Below are 17,676 nucleotides of genomic sequence, written 5' to 3' on the forward strand. Positions count from 1 at the left end.
TCTCATTATACTGCTGGTTTCATATTAATACATGTGTGCATATAGTACCGTAACTTTAATATCTGAGGCTTAAGCATACTAGGCAGAAAACCTATACCTTGGTGCATGGAGACAGGGAGACAGGGAGGAAAATGTAGGGGGGAAATGTGAATCTTAGGAGTGTTAATTGACATGAAACATTATAAAAGCTAACATTAAATGTTTTAAAAAAATATTCTCATTTACACACAACTGGTACTAGATCTCCTCTCTCTAGCCCCTAGACACCTGCCTCAGAAGTCCAGCATTTGAAAACCACCACAGTCTTCTTTCTTTTCCCAGAGTCTTGTGGGCTTTCCTTGTCTGGGCACCATGACATGTTGTATCTTGCTTAATACCTTGCACAGTATTAATACAGTGGTCCCTCGACTTACGAAGTACTCGACTTACGAAATTTCGAGTTACGAATGAAAAAAAATGGCCACACGCTTACGTATTTTTTTTACATCCGAAAGGAAAACCATTGCGGTTTAGATGTGGTTTTATCGACTTACGAATTTTGGATGTGGTTTACTCGACTTACGGATTTTTCCGCTTCCAATGCATTCCTATGGGAAACCGCTTTTTTCGACTTACAAATTTTTCGACCTACCAATGTGCATTTGGAACGGATTAAATTCATAAATCGAGGGACCACTGTAATAATAATTATTATTACTGCATCCAATGTGGCTCACAGAAAATTGATGAAAAATTAGAATTTGAGAGAAATTCCATTGGATGGAATTTTGGGTCTTGTGCTGACGCTGTGCACAAATAAACCTCCTGATTGATAAGGAAGTATGGGAGGCACAGATTACACGCTCCTTTCTTAATGGAGTTCAAAACCCCATCCCCTACTAGCCTTAAGTGTAGGTAAGCTAATATTATGATGGCAGCAGTAGTAATCATTCAAGGATCCCACCTTATCATAATTGAAAGCCACCTTAACTGTCAGCAGGTGAGAAGTAAAAAAGTTGTGGTATTACTCATGGCCAACCCCAAATTGCTTTCCTATGGTTAGCACAACTTTGCTGTGGTTAAGTGATCGTTTAGTTCAGGGTTGGAGAAAGTGTGTTCCTCCAGGTGTTGGTGGACTACAACCCCCACCACCCCTGACCTTTTGCAACACTGCCTGGGGCTACATCTGGAGGGCTATAGCTCCCGCCTCCATTTTAACTGGAGAAAAATTGAGTATGCATTGGTACTAAAGATTAATACAACCTCTTAGTAATCAGATCATTACTTTTGGCTGTGGGAGAGATGACTTCCTTGTAATCCTGCAGTGTTTCTAAGCATGTATCTAAATATATTTGTTTCATTATTTGAAATAGTACCTAAAATATTATTTTTCTACCCTCCAGACAGCTTGTTTTCGAGAAGAGAGGGATGTGTTAGTGAACGGAGATAACCAATGGATTACAACATTGCACTATGCCTTTCAGGACGAAAACTATTTAGTGAGTGTTACTTTACTGTACTCTTTAAAATTCCTTCATTTTTTAACTTTATTTATTTTACAGATTTATAATCTGCTTCAAAGTCAGAAGCTATCAGAGTGGTGTACAATAAGAGAAAATGTAACTCAAAACAAAATATATATGCTCTGAAAACAATAAATCTGTTCCTAAGGACTCTAAAAGCAATAAAACCATTTCTAGAATCATACACTTAATATTTCATAAATTGACTAGATCCTACTTCTGGGTAAGACTTCTTAAACAGAAGCTTCTTAAGTAGCTGCCTAAGAATCAAGCCGCTAGGTGGCTTGTCTAATTTCAACTGGTAACTGATTCCAGGGGACTCGAGCTGCAACACTAAAGGTGCATACACACCATATGTTTAAAGTATATGGCTGGTGTGTTCTACTGTCTTCCCTTGCAATTGGTAAGGCACAGAGGAAAGAGAACAAAATGCTGCAGTTCCATAAGAGACACTGCTGCCATAGCAATACAGTTTCAAGGTTGCCCCAGCATTACAGAACTTTCTACTATAGAACAGGATGCAGTAGTTCTGCAATAGGAAAAGCACAATTACTGTAGCAGCACTGGTATTTCCTGCCCTAGTTCTGTTGTGCTTTTCGCATACTGTATTTGCCTTTCTAAATTTGTTATAAGTGGCTTCTGTTTTCTTTTTTCCTAGTACCTGGTTATGGATTATTATGTGGGTGGTGATCTGCTTACCTTGCTTAGTAAGTTTGAGGACCGATTACCTGAAGAAATGGCTCGCTTTTATTTGGCTGAAATGGTAGTAGCAATTGATTCTGTACATCAGCTGCATTATGTCCACCGGTAAGTATAATCAATGAAATATATGGATCTTCACTATTTTGATCTAAAACAATGCTCACATTTCAGCTCCAGAAAAAAAATGAAGAAAGTACTTAGTTGTTCTTTAAAGAATTACAACTAGATGATTTTGTTGCTATTTGTTATTACGGCAGTTGGCTTTTTGATAAAACTGGAGGGAACGCTTTGGTGGTATTTAAACTTTTTTCATCTGTATGAGTTTCACTAAATCAGTCCTTTTGAGGCTTGGCTGAAACAGCATTTAATATTATCCAGTAACATATGGAATAACAATACTTGCATATAATTTGTGTTCTGTATATAATTTGCTATGAAAAGTATGGTTTGTTTTTAGAATAGATGCTTTGCAGAATCAGGACTTGCATTTGGAATGAGACTTGAAGTTTGATTTTTGTATACATTATCAAAGAGATCAAATACTGGTTGGTTTGTGTCCAGAAAATTAATGGATAAACTTATTTGCGCAGATAATTTAGAAGCTTATAAACTCAGACAGCTGTTTTGTCTCTTTTAATGCAGAGATTATCCATATAAGAGTTGTAATGCCAAAGGCAGGCAGAGATATTTCCATAATTTATCGTATTTGCTTAGGTCTGATATCTTTGAAACCAATTTCTATAAAAGAATAAGGGCACGATCAATTCCTCCACAAGATGCATGCAGATAGTGAAATCCCTGTTTGAACTCATTCACACCAGATAAGTTTTGTGTACCATACTTTGTCTCTTCCGCAGGGCATTTGGCATCCCAGGTCTAAGATATAAAGATATAAATTCTACAATACTTTCCAGGGAATAAGTCCCTCTGAATTTAGCTGGACTTAATTCTGAGTAGACAACATAGTTTTGTGCTGTTTATTTATTTATTTATTTATTTGTTTGTTTGCTTACTTACTTACTTACTTACTTACTTACTTACTTACCACCGTATACCCAGAGGTGTCAGGGTGGTTCACAGAACAATATGCAGCTGATAGATTCAGAGAAGATAGTGAGCTTGTGGGTGTCACTGAATTAGATTGTGGGTGTGTTTTTAACAAATTGATTCTATTTGTGAGTTGGCTATGAAGTTCTGAACATTCCGGTTTTGAGGTTTCAGTGTTCCAATAATATTCCAGTGTATTTATGATCTTAGTTTGGGCCTATGCCCCATGTGTTGACTGTGCTGCTAATGTAACTTGTAAATAATTTCCAATTCTTGCTTATATAACTACTGAAATAGAAGATGAAAACCAGCACAGAAAGGACTAAGATTTGACTTGACATACTGCTGAAACTAAATTTGTTATAATTATAATGAATTATTTTTCAAGAAGGTGATTGTGGTTACTATATATACTGTTTTGCTTGTAATCTGCAAGGAAAATATTTGGGTTAGAGGATTGAAAAGCTAAACGTGCACAATTTTGAGTGTTATCTTGTTCTACTCCATACTTCATTGCTACTGAATGTCACTTTCTGAATATAATAAACAGTGACTTTATGACTGTAGTTGTATGTGCTTCTCACCTATTTGATGCTTGCTTTATGACTTTTATTGACACTCTCCAAGACAGTGTTGCACTAAAATTGTGTCATTGCTTTCTTGCCTGTAACTTCCATCTTGCTGTCACATTTCATTGAGGGTTTTCCTGCTAAATAGAGAGCTGTGTTCTGCATACCTTCCAAACTGTGCCTTCCTTAAGTCATTCTGGTTACATACACGGGACAGTGTAGCATCCTCAGTTAATGCTGTGTGAATTCCAAACATATTTCTAGTTGACAAACTGACTCTGTTTCTTTCCTAGGATGTGTCAGTTATATTATCTATGTGTGTTCATATATTTTCTTACAAAAATTGTCTCAAAAAGAAAAGTAATGGATATTGATTTCTTGAGATCCAACACTTCAACAGGAACTACAGTAGCGGATTGGTTGTCTAAGAAAAGCTGGATAGTTACTGAACTGTGAAATTTCCTTGAATGTTTATTGAAGATTGACATATTTATTATATTGCTTATTATGTTATTATTTGAGAAACCATACTTTGATTCATGGTGTGAACCAAAGTTATTTTGATTTTGGTTTTGTTTGGAGGGGCAATACTAACCATTAGTGGATAACCACTAATCAATTCAAGGTAGGTTTACAACCTAAATAACTTGAGAGAATAGTAGAGATGGGTTATGGTGGCGGAGTATTGAAATCAAAGTTGGTTAAATGGGAAGAGCACTAGTGGATACTCCAGAGCAGATGAAACTCTAGTGGTCCTGAGACTTAGTAGAAATACATGAGATGGAAGGAAGAAAAGTTAAAAGCTTCCAGGGCAGTAAGATTAAGAATGAAAAAGGGAAGGTAGGACATAGTACTCTGAATAGCTCTGTTGGTAGAGCACGAGACTCTTAATCTCAGGGTCATGGGTTTGAGCCCCACATTGGATGAAAAGATTCCTACATTGCAGGGATTGGACTAGATGACTCTTGTAGTCCCTTCCAATTCTACAGTTCTGTGATTCTAGTACTTTTCTCGAAAAGGAGGAGGATGTTCCTAAGGAGCAGAATGTGCAGTTAGAGATACGTGGGAGAGAGTATGCTGAGGAACCAAGGGAGAAAGACTGAATAAAATAACAGGGCAAGTGAAAGTTGGTGGACATGACTGTGGTGTGATATGTGCCAATGGTGGTGTGATAGCATGGATGAGGTGAAGTGAAGGATTTTAGGAAGAATGAAACATGGCAAGAAATGGCAAGCATTATGAGCAATGTGTCTCTGAGAAATGGGCAGTGGCTTGACATGGAAAGGAGTGGAACTGAAAAGAGTGGATGCAGAGTGGAAAGGACTGCCCTTCAGTGTGTCAGCATTATTGCAGTAGCTATGACTAAATTATTTGGGCCTTTCCATCTTGAGCCATCGTTTGACTGCAGTGCATAACGTTCTGTAATATTTTCCATCTTCAAATGGTTAAGCACACCAGAGTTAGATTAGCTGTTAGTTAAATTAGATGTTTGCAGGCATGCTTCTTGTCTTGCTCATACTCCTTTCATAACAGATTCCCATGTCTTTCCAAGTATTACTTACAGCTTTTGCCAACGAGACTGGCTTGCCTGTTTCATAAATCTCCTTGTTATATCCGAAATGACATATTTTATCACTTGGATTGCAGTTTACACAAACCATGCTTGTAAGGCATAGTTTTCTTTCAAAAATTAAAAGCTGCAAAAGTCGTTAACTTGACCAGTCATTGAAATGCGACCCATTTCCCTTTTATTTTACTTGCAGCTGTAACAGTAGAAAGAAAAGGGAAAATTTATATGTGCCAGTGCTCTGTTCTAGGGGAAAGCCTGGGAACTTTCCCTGTCTAGGGGAAGCATTTGACAAGATAACTATTTTCCAGTACAGTCATACCTCGGTTTAAGTACGCTTCAGTTTGAGTACTTTCAGTTTAAGTACTCCGTGGACCTGTCTGGAACGGATTAATCCACTTTCCATTACTTTCAATGGGAAAGTTCGCTTCAAGTTAAGTACGCTTCAGTTTAAGTACTCGCAGACCCGTCTGGAACAGATTCATCCACTTTCCATTACTTTCAATGGGAAAGTTCGCTTCAGGTTAAGTACGCTTCAGGTTAAGTACAGAGTTCCGGAACCAATTGTGTACTTAAACCGAGGTACCACTGTACTTAATAGAGGTGACAAAAACCTAAGCATGTGTTTCAAGAACTTCAGGTAGGGGCAGGTAACCTCAGGCCTGGGGGCTGATTGTGGACCTCTAGGCCTTTATATTATCAGGTAGTCTTATTCTTTGTTTCCACTCTGCTGAAGCTAATTTTGTTTTAAAGGGGGATGGATCACTGAGCTCTGTTTTTAAAAGTGTGTGAATAGGCTTAACATGCCTTCTGTAATTCCTGGATTAATTGAAATATTTAAATTAATTTAGTTCTTATCCCAGCATAAAAGAGTGACTTTTTAAATACTTCTTGGGAAGTATGATCCACAGAAATGAAACAATAGGAAAAAAAAAAAAATGCACAATGGTTAAACTTAAAACGAATGACTCATCCAAAACATCTCATAAAAAATTAAGAGAATATAGTTCAATATAGCTACCACTGTGCCCTTTGAATGAAAATATAAAACAGTCAAACAGTCAAACGTGATGTTCTTATTTTTTATTTCAATTAACCTTGATTAGTTTTCAGTTAGGGACACTGGTGGCGCTGTGGTCTAAACCACAGAGCCTAGGGCTTGCCAATCGGAAGGCTGGTGGTTCAAATCCCCGCAACAGGGTGAGCTCCTGTTGCTTGGTCCCAGCTCCTGCCAACCTAGCAGTTCAAAAGCACATCAAGTGCAAGTAGATAAATAGGTACCACTCTGGTGGGGAGGTAAATGGCGTTTCCGTGCGCTGCTCTGGTTCACCAGAAGCAGCTTAGTCATGCTGGGCACATGACCCAGAAGCTGTCTGTGGATAAACGCTGGCTCCCTCGGCCTATTGAGTGAGATGAGCGCTGCAACCCCAGAGTCGTCTGCAACTGGACCTAATGGTCAGGGGTACCTTTACCTTTAGTTTTCAGTTAACCCAGATTGACCCTTTTTCTGATTCATTTGATTATTGTCTCCTGTATAGGAACATTGTTATGTGATAACAATAGACATGCCAGATAATAGCCTCAGTCACACAAAAGGAGCACATATTTGGGAGGGCCTCCCCTACCTTTTCTCTTTCTACCATGCACCCATCAAAATTTTATTCCACTTGCAGTTTAATACCCATGGGCAAAACATTGCCTGGGTGGCACATTTGTGCTACCTTTGGTTTCATGACAGAAGAAATATTGGATATAAATGTAATAAAAATGAAACTGATGGTCCATCAACAGTCTTTTACAGAATGCCACTTGAGCACTATTATTTCTTTTATACATGTTGGCCACAGTAGAGCCATAGAAAACCCTAGAGCAGTAGAGCAAGAAAGCAGATGGCATGGCAGTGAAGCAGCAGTTGAGTTCCAGCTATTATTGGGAAATAGCAGGGTTTTCTTATTGTAAAATTGCAAATACTTAACTATGCCTCAGAGCCCCTGTTTCATCATTTCAGTACTTTGCTAGATGTATCAAATAGTTGTCCACAGTATATTGCTAAGGACTGTTTGCTAGTCTGTGAGAGCCAAAAGTCCATTATGTCAGGGATCAGTTGCTTATGACAATAGCACAAAGTACTCTTCATTGGTCAAAGATTAAATACTTTCCATTTATTATTGGGCAAGCCTGTGCCTGTTAAAGATGGCCAAGTGACAGAACTGGGTCTCTTTTCCATACCCCTACATCATAAATAAATCTAGTGATTTATTTTTAGCATTTATTAGTCATCTTCAGAAATTTCCCAAGGCAATGTAAGGAAATTAAGCTTGGAATTTCTGATGAAATGTGATTATGTTGAGGCCAAAGGAAACCTAAAGAGCAAAGACAGAATTAGTCTGAAGCAGAATAGTACAGCTGCTTTTAACCTAAGGATGATTATTGTTTGTGTTCTTAATAAGTGATATTCATTTGGAATATTACATCTGCTGCATCTACATATGTTAAAAGCAAATTGCCAGTTTATTTATCTTAGTGGTTTTCTATGATAATAAAATCCTATTTGTATAATAATACAATAATAATAATGTACAATACTGTTAGAGTTCAGAGCTTGTGTGAGCAGGAAGCTGATCATTTAGCTCCAGAACTCAGTAACCCATTTTAATACTGAGGGCTTTCCCAAGTCATTTGGGTTCCCATTTTGGGAATACTAATGGAAAATAAGAATATGCAGCTGGCCACTACTTATATAGTCCATTCCAAACAGAATGAAAGCAGAGGGTCAGCATACCACTGCCCCATAACGTCCTGAGTTTCAGTGACTTCAGAGGAAGAAATTGGGCTGAAATAGCAAGGGATAATGTGGATGCATATAGGCTGAGTTGTATGATCTCAAAGCTTGCTTTCTCTTAGCGTTATAAAATGAGCAATTTCCTGCTTGCCTAAACTGTGAACAGGACTATAGTACTTTGTTATGGAGGTTTTGACTAGGTGAGCAGACTAAGCTCAGCAGGGTCATGTTGTACTATATGAAAGTGTGTTTTTTGGGGTGTGTGTGTAATTTCCTAGTTAATTATTTTCCCACCCTGCAATTCCTCATAGGCTCTCAATTTGTTCAGTTGTAATCCTGAGAACACTATGAACAATTTAGACCAAATGTTCAAATACATATATACCTTCTTTTCAAGAAAAGGGAGGGGGATAAAAAGATGCATACAGTGGTACCTCTGCTTACGAATAACTCTACTTACGAATGTTTCTACTTACGAATGGAGCTCTGTCCGCCATCTTGGATGCGGTTTAGATAGGATTTTTTCTACTTACGAATTTTTAGACAGGGTTGATTCTACTTACGAATTTTTTCTCCCAATGCATACCTATGGGATTCGACTTACATTTTTTTTCGACTTACGAATGTGCGTTCGGAACACATTAAATTCATAAGTAGAGGTACCACTGTACTTTTCAAGCTATGCATGTTGACTGTTGATATTCCTCAAATTTTGGGCATCTGCTTCAGCATATAGTCCAGTACTGTTTGCTTGCTTCTCAGTCAGTGATTTTTCAAAGATTATGCTTTTTTCTTTACCTAAAAGGGAGGAACATGTGTAGTGGGTGTTATCATTCTTTCCTTTTTTCACTACTTCAGGTGACATCAGAAATAGTTTATTACCATTTAGTGCATTTGCACAAAGAGACTGTGAAACAGCAGGTGGAAAATTATCTGTTTGAGCAGACAGATCAAAAACGTCTGTCGTACTTCCTGGGATTACAGCTAAATTACCAGTGATGCCAAACCTAAATGTTGAAACCTTGTCACTTTTAAAAGAAAATTGGACCTTTCCTAATCATGTAAATTATGATTTTCTCATCAGGAGTCGCATTTTTATGAGATATATGCCTAGTTGAGCAACACGTAGCTGGGCTAATTGATGCTAGACTTTTCCTGATGTCTTTCAATAGGGTTTGTCAAGAGCTGCTATTGATTCAGGTGCAGTTGTGTTTATATAGTTTAAAAAGCTAATAAAAACATTTCAGAAATCTTAACAGTTTCTTGAGCAGCAGGAAGTAGTGATATTATTGCTCCTATAGTTCAGCTGCTTTCAAATAGCAAAACTGGCTAAAATCCAAGCTGTAAAATTTTAAGGAAGCAAAGTACATTGTGGGGGAAATATACCTCAGAAGAGGAACAAAGTAGACATGACATCTTTTATGTCTTGAGTCACTGATTTAAAAACCAAGCAAACCTAAAAGATGGTTTAAAAGAAGGCCTGAGATTGGGACCATGACCCGGCGAGATGAGATATGTTATCGCCAGGGGTGGAGGAGTGATTCTGATTGGGACTACAGTGAGGTCAAAGGGATCTATTCCCCTCCTTGCATCATGGTCCTCACCCACCTGCCTGGACAGCTGCAAACCTGATATAACTTAATAGAAGTTAAGAAAGATTTGGCTTTACTGAGACTCATATTGCCCTATCTGCATTGGTAACAGGATTTTTATGGACCCCATATAAATTGATCAACCAAAAATCTTTGCTCAGAACCAATCATCTAAATATCTACTTGTACTGCTTGGATTCTAACATTTGGGTTTTTAGAAAATTCATAACTTAGGGCAAGGTCATGAGTACCAGAGAGCAACTTGAAAGAGCCTAAGGATGGCATTAAACTCTTATCTGAAGAAGTGTTCGTGCACACGAAAGTTCATACCAATGACAAATTTACAGTAGATGGTCTCTAAGGTGCTACTGGAAGGAATTTTTTTAATTTTGATTAAACTGAGAGTAAGTGAGGCTGTTCTCCACCACCACCCAAGGTTACTGTGTATCCCCAGCCCTTAACAGGTTTGCTCTTGTTTAAGCTCCAGCCAACATGGGATGGGAATCTTGTACAGGGCTTCCAGAATGGAATCTGGAGGAAGTTGGGAAGGAACCATATTTTCCTCCATATCCTTCCTCCATTGTGCTACTACTAAGAGCTAAAGACTGGCTGCTCGCCTTGATTCAGTACGTGTGTGTGTGTGTGTGCGCGCGCGCGCACAGGGAGAGAAATCTGGACAGTGAAAAGGGGGAATAAACCTTAGTTTAAACAATCCTGAGACCTCCTCTGAAGCATGGGAAGAGATTATCTGTAACCATTTGGCACACATCCCACCACCCCGGACCGCATCTCCTCAATGGAGGTGTGTGTGTGTGTGTGTGTGTGTGTGTGTGTGTGTGTGTTTGTAAGAAAGAGAAAGAGATACAGAGGAAAAAGAAAAATGAGGTATTTTAACTTCCTCTTTCTTCCTGTTTAGCATAATGGCTGAAACCGTCAGTCCATAAAGTAAATTAAGAAAACACCTCATTCTTTGCTCACCAGCTGCTATGAATGTTTGTTCACACAGTGTATGTAAACTCACACGTTTCGGAAGTGTGCCTACTCCTAGCCCTTTATAATAATTAGAATTCCTAGCATGCACATGTTTTACATGTATTACTTCTGTTGCATGCAATGCTGAAATTTAACCGTAATAGAGATTTGTAACTACATTTGCATAATGGCAAGGGCTCTTACTTTTGAATTATTTGTACCACAGAAAAGGTCACAAGCAGTCACTTACAAGAGGTTTGTTAGCTAGTTGAAAACAAAGAGGCAACTAGATAATAAATAACATTGCTTAAAGAGTGGCAATGGGATTAACTGACAAATGATAAAATTTGCTTTAATGCTGTAATTCTTAAAACTTGGCATAAGAAAATAAATAAATGGAGGGAAGGCAATTTTCTTTAATCCTTGATTTTCATTCCTTAGATTTGGTTTTTTACTTATTAGATTTAGTTCACTGAATGGAAAATATGATCTATTCTTAATGCTTGATTTTTCTTGGATTCTGAGTGTTGCTAACCTGCTTCAGAGGGTAAATTAGATTGGTTTCATTGCAGAAAATCATGCAAAAATGGCATGACCAGCTGGATAATCAGTGTCTCCTTGTGAGGGCTTACTAACCTGGTGCAGAAAATAGACACCTGGAATTAAAGATTTATGAGTCCCATAACGGAACCAACTTCACTTTTGTTGACCCCAAATTTTCTTCATTTCAGCAGTATGATTAAGAAAGGTGGCATGCTTTTAATGCTATTGTTTAAACAGCTAGGAGTCAAAGATGCTTGCCAATCTGCTTCAAATCACCCAGAGATCTACCAGTAGATCCAGATCGACCTTTTGTCTACCCCTGCTCTAGAAAATTCTCTCTCTGTTTCTAAGTTTTCACTTTTCCATTAATATCTGCATGGGTTTCCCTTAAAATTGCTCACAAACTGTTTATTTTCTGGACAAAGTAATTTGAAATATAATGTTTTGGAAAATACATATAGGTTAAACATACTTGAATTATCTGACACACACCCCAGTACAGATCTTTCCTGAAGATTTTAAAATAGATTCTGTATAGCCCACAAGAGATTACAGGTATTAACGTTCCTAGTAGTTTGGATTTGTGATCTACTTAATCAGGTCTGAATTTCAACCCCCACCTGACATTATGCAGTGGGATATTTTCATCACTCCCTCCCTCCCTTTCATATATAGGTTACCTTATTAGCCTAGCTTTACTAACATGATGGTCTCTAAGTAGCTTATGCTCATTTTAACAGGGACTGTAATTAGATAATTGAATGTGTAGATTTATTTTGAGACATTTTCAGGCATAAGAAAGGCATATAATTTAGAATATTTTATAAGAATATACATACATACATACATACATAATTTTATTTGTATGCCACCTCTCCATAGTTCAAACCATACTCAAGGTGGCTTGCAACATGAAAAAATATATAATTACAACAGCCAAAGGCAGTCATAAACAATAAATAAAACATCAAAAATACACAACCAAATTGAACAATTTCCACATAAATGATAAAATATAAAATAGATAATAATAAAAAGTATAAATAAGACCAGCAAAACCCCTAGAATGCCCCAACCCAATAGTCTGTTCAACAATCTCAACTTTTGTAGCTGGAGTCAGTCAGCGCCCTCCCCCCCTCCCCCCCCCCCGGGCAGGGGGCAAGTGAAAAATTTAAGAACTCTTGTAGAGCTGTAGGGAAATGGTCTATTCAGTATGATATTCTTTCTCTTGGAGTGGCTAGTGCCATTTGCTTGGAAAGGGATGTGAAAGAGACAGTGTCACTGTGAAGACCCTTTTAGCTTCCAGCATTTTTTAGCTTGAGAACTAATAACCTAGAGAAATAATACTGAGTTTATTAAGGGCACTCTTAGCCATTTTATTTGGACATTCAATAGCAGAATCATAATGTTCCACAATTAAAACTTGGAAAAGGTATATTAACATTTTACAGCCACTTTGCTCTGTAGTTTGTATTTCATTTCCCTTTTTAAACAACCTTTAAATAGCCAGGGCATTTTCTGTTCCCTAGAGGGTTTTGGCAGAGGTCTTGGCCGCAGAGGTCACTATTACAGCTAGTAGAGCATTCAGTAGAGCATTCTGAAGGGTTTGCCTGCCTTGGGAAGCAAGACTTTGGAAACGTTTTCTGTATTAATTTGTAGGGGTAGAGGCTTGCACATTAGATGTTGCTGGGGAAATAGCCCTTAAGAGAATAGGATAAACTCACTGTGGACAGTGATGAGCTCTGCTTTGAGGCCATGATAACAGATGTATATGACACTATGTTGGGTCCTACCCTCCAGAGCAGGACAAAACAAGCTTGCTCCATCTTCCATCTGCCTCCTCCTCCTCCTGAAAAGAGGCATAGAATCATATGATTCTATGAAAAGAAATGCCCCGCGGTAATGAGGGAGGGTCTCTGGGTTGGCTGGGCATGGGAGTTGAGCATCGCGGCCCCAGGAGGAGCGCGGGCAGCGCTGGGCGCGCTCCTGGCTCTGACCACGCTCGCCTGTGAAAAAGTATGACACGCGCCCAGCTCCAAAGGTCAAAATGTAGATTGCTTAATTAAAAAAAACATGACACCCCACCGAAAATAAGCCATAGGCTTATTTTCTTGAGTAAAATAAATATAAGACGGTGTCTTAAAATGTGGGAAACACGGTACTTATTCTGGGCTGTGTTTCCCCTGCTGAATCATCCGCTCCATATTCTTCAGGTCGGGCATTGTTTTCTTTTTTGGAGAAGACTGAGGCAAAGAAGGCATTGAGGAGTTCTGCCCTTTCTCTGTCCCCTGTTTGCATTTCACCATCTTCTCCTCTAAGAGACCCCACTGTTTCCTTATTCTTTTTGCTACGGTAAAAGGTAAAGGTAAAGGGACCCCTGACCATTAGGTCCAGTCGTGACCGACTCTGGGGTTGCACGCTCATCTCGCATTATTGGCCGAGGGAGCCGGCGTATAGCTTCCAGGTCATGTGGCCAGCATGACAAAGCCGCTTCTGGCAAACCAGAGCAGCACACGGGAACGCCGTTTACCTTCCCGCTATAGCTATTTATCTACTTGCATTTTGACGTGCTTTCGAACTGCTAGGTTGGCAGGAGCTGGTACCAAGCGATGGGAGCTCACCCCGTCACAGGGATTCGAACCGCCGACCTTCTGATCAGCAAGCCCTAGGCTCAGTGGTTTAACCCACAGAGCCACCTGGGTCCCTTTGCTACGGACATACCCATAAAAGCCCTTTTTGTTGCCTTTAACCTCTCTAGCAAGCCTGAGTTCATTCTGTGCTTTAGCTTTTCTGACTTTGTCTCTACACGTGTTGGCTATATGTTTCAATTCCTCTCTGGTGATTTCCCCCTTTTCCATTTTTTGTACATATCCCTTTTAAATCTTAACTCAGTTAAAAGTTCTTTAGATCAGTGTTTCTCAACTGCTGTTCCGCAGCACACTAGTGTGCCGCGAGACGCTGGCTGGTGTGCCGCGACATGCGGCGACGAGAAGGGCGATTTGCATTGTTACGTGCCTGGCGGACTTCCGGCGAGGCAAGATGGCGCGCGGTACGGCAGCGCGAAGCTCCTGAGAGCGACCAGCGTGCCCGTGCCGCCAGCCTAGCCTCCGAACCGGCGGAACCGCCGCCGGTACGCGGGCGCCAAGCGAGCCCGGCGGATCGACCGGGGAGCCGCTGGAGGCCCCCCCCCCGAGACCCCACCGGAGCGACACCGAAAGCGCCCGGCCGGAGGATCGACGGACCCCTGGGCCTCAAGGCCCGAGAACAAGGCCCGGACTCCGCGGCAGCCGCGTGGGCGTCGGAATCGCCCGGCGGATCAAGCGGGGAGCCGCTAAAGCCCCCCAGCGAGCCCGCTGGACCTAACCCAAAGGCGCCCGGCCTGCGGCTTGGAAGAGCTCCGAAGCCCGGGACCTCCCACCACGCGACGGCCCTGCCTCGTCGCCGCAGCCGTCGCCACCCCAGCCGCCCCAGGAGAAGAGAAAAAGGAGGGAGGCCCCCCCCAGGTGAGGGATCACTGCATCGGGGAGCCACGTGGAGAACCGGGGCACCAGGAGCCAAGGGACGCCCTGATTCCGCTGGTGCCGTTGCTGCCGCCGAAACAACCACCCCCAAGGAGGAGTAGGGAAGAGAAGAAAGGAAAAAGGGAAAGATAGGGAGGAGCAGCCTATAATGGACATTTCCATTCAAAACACATTAGATCTCCCATTTCGTTTATTTTGCACAAGAATTTTTACTTTGAGCGTTCTATTCCACCAATACAAAATCAGAGCAGTTTCCCTCTGACTGAAGCGTAAACAAATAATTTCTTTATTTACTTAAAATATGAAATTGCTCTAGATTGCAGTCCATCGTAAAGTAAATAGTATTTATTTGTTTGCTTGTTTTTTAAAAAATGGTAGTATATGTCAATAGACATACCGTATATTGCCATATGTAGATATGGTGGTGTTTATTTCCATTTTCTTTCTGTTCAGTGGAATTTGAAGCCTTATCCTATGCATGTTTACTTAGTCCTTTTGTCTTCAGTTGGATTTACTCACATGGAACAATGTATAGTATAGTAATATTTTTTTAATCCAGAGATGTTTTGATGTGGCTGTACAACCTTCATCCCCACAAGTAAAATGGTAGGAATCGGTTCTTCTGTAGTCTAGTCTCAGTCAGTGCCAGTGTTTGTCCATTCTTCATGGAGAAAGGGAGCGGCTTTGCTAGCTGTGTCAAAATAGAACAGTATAAAAGGTATCTGGCCTATATTTAGTTAGAAGTAAAAGAGGTGAAAGTCTTTCTAAAGACTGGGGTTACAGTATCAGGTAGCAATTTATATTATAACAGCTGAACGTATTTTGGATTCCTCTGAAGCTTCTCCTTTTCAGGATTCCTTTGACAGATGGTATCCACAGATGGATGTAACATTCTTAAGGAGATTATTCTTTTTACTCCTTTAGCAGCCAGCAACTCCTACTACCACGCGGGTCTAAAAGCTCTCACATGAATTAGCCTTATACTTAGCAGACTTTAATTATTTAATCTTTAAACCATGCTACAGGCTTGTGTTAGTGGTATTAACAAGTTGTCTACAATACTTATATTTTCAATAACAAGGTTTGTATCCTAACCAAGGTTGACTTACCAACCCAGCTTCATAGTATACTTCATGCTACTGGTTTTTTTTCTGATTGTTTTTCTGCCTTCCTTTTCTTTTCCTTGCTACTACCAGGTTTTCTCTTGGAACTCTGTTCAGTCTGGAAATAAATATTTACATGGGTAATTAAATTACCTTAATTCATTTGCCTACTTTTATACAGTGGTGCCTCGCTTAACGAATGCCCTGCTTAACGAAATTTCCGCTTAACGAAAGGATTTTTCGAGCGGAGGTTGTCTCGCTAGACGAATCCGTTTTACAAAAAATTCGTCTAGCGAATCGCGGTTTCCCATAGGAATGCATTGAAATTCAATTAATGCATTCCTATGGGATTCGCTAGACGAATTTTTCGTTATAAGAAAAGACCCGTGGAACGAATTAAATTCGTCTAGCGAGGCACCACTGTACAATTGGTAATTCAGAGGTAGGCACTGTAGGACCTCTAGTTTACATTATGTGTTCTATTCCCATCCCTGACCATTATCAATTCTGATTAGGGGTTATGGAAGTTGTAGCCCAAAACATCCGAAGAACAGCAGTTTGGGAAAGGCACTGTAGACTTTGCACCGCCTGTTTCCTCTTTTATGTTGTTATAGCAGCATGTCATACTATAGTCTGCATGTTAAAAAATATGTATTAATTTATTTATATGGAAAATTGTAGAAGACAGGCATCCTATAAATTGCATTTTAGAATCTGCACCACAGTATGGAAACTGTAACTTGAAAGCCATAATCCTTTAAATTGCTGAATCAAATGGGTGAATCCTCTGGAGCATATTGTTGGTGTAAAATTTCCTTTGAGGAATGCAGAGCCTAGCTTGAAAGACAGCAAGCAGGATGGCTAAATCAAGAATAATATTGGGCAGCTGTACACATTTGAAAAGCAAGAATACTTCCACCCTTGCAGCTAGGCTGTTATATTAAATGCAGAATGTTAAATCTGCAGTACTTTAGGTTTATTATGTTACCTTCATTCTTGAAGGAAAAAATGAGTTTAATATAAAGTTGGATCCTTGTGTTTTAGGCTCTTCCGATAATCTAGCAGTACATTTTGAATGTTGATGGTTAATGATTCATGACATTTAATGTCAAAGGAAACTGAATTTTAAATTAAGAATAATTTGGCAATAACTACAGTTGGAGAGTCTTGTTAGGCCTGAAGGTTAATGCAGTGGCTTAAATGTCCTGCCACTGCTTAGAAGCAACCTGTGGTTGCTTTCTTGTATGTTTGTAAATGATATGTAATGATGTATTTATTTGTTGAATTTGGATATTTATATCCCATCCTTCAACAAATTCTCAAGGCAGCTTACATTGTCAGCCAGTTAAAATACCTCAAATAAAAACATGTATCAAACTGAAAAGGTGTAAAATCTTATGTGTGTTGCACAATGCCACATATTTAATTTGCTAAATATTTTCATTTCTTAAGACACAATTAGCTACTTTTATCGTGAAGAATGTACTTCTCATGGGATACTTATCAAAATCAAGTTTGAGCTAAGAAATTTGTGAGCTGTGTATAAGTATGTAGAACATTAAGCCTGGTCATATAGGTCATTAGCTCGGTTGTACTGATACAAATCCTTCCCACTAGATAAAGTTGTTTATGAAATGAGAAAAGGCACAGGCACTGCTTTCTACTTTAGAAGTAGTTTGATGGAACTGGATTTTTCAGCTGAATTCTAAAAAATAAATTCTGAAATAAATTTCAGATTCCAAATATCCCATTCCATTAGCAAATTTAGCAGAATAA

The 17,676-nt window shown here is 39.5% G+C and overlaps 1 protein-coding gene across 4 annotated transcripts in view; it reads left to right on the forward strand.

Moving 5' to 3' along the window:
- CDC42BPA (CDC42 binding protein kinase alpha) overlaps positions 1–17,676 on the forward strand; it is a 167,352-nt gene that overhangs the window by 51,289 nt on the left and 98,387 nt on the right. For all 4 annotated transcript variants that reach the window (XM_035111463.2, XM_060272965.1, XM_035111467.2 and 1 more), the window contains exons 4-5: positions 1,383–1,478; positions 2,161–2,309. In XM_035111463.2, coding sequence (XP_034967354.1) covers positions 1,383–1,478; positions 2,161–2,309 — 245 coding nt within the window. The remainder of the gene's footprint in view (positions 1–1,382; positions 1,479–2,160; positions 2,310–17,676) is intronic.

Source organism: Zootoca vivipara, chromosome 3 (assembly GCF_963506605.1).
Source record: "Zootoca vivipara chromosome 3, rZooViv1.1, whole genome shotgun sequence".
Classification (NCBI taxonomy): Eukaryota; Metazoa; Chordata; class Lepidosauria; order Squamata; family Lacertidae; genus Zootoca; species Zootoca vivipara.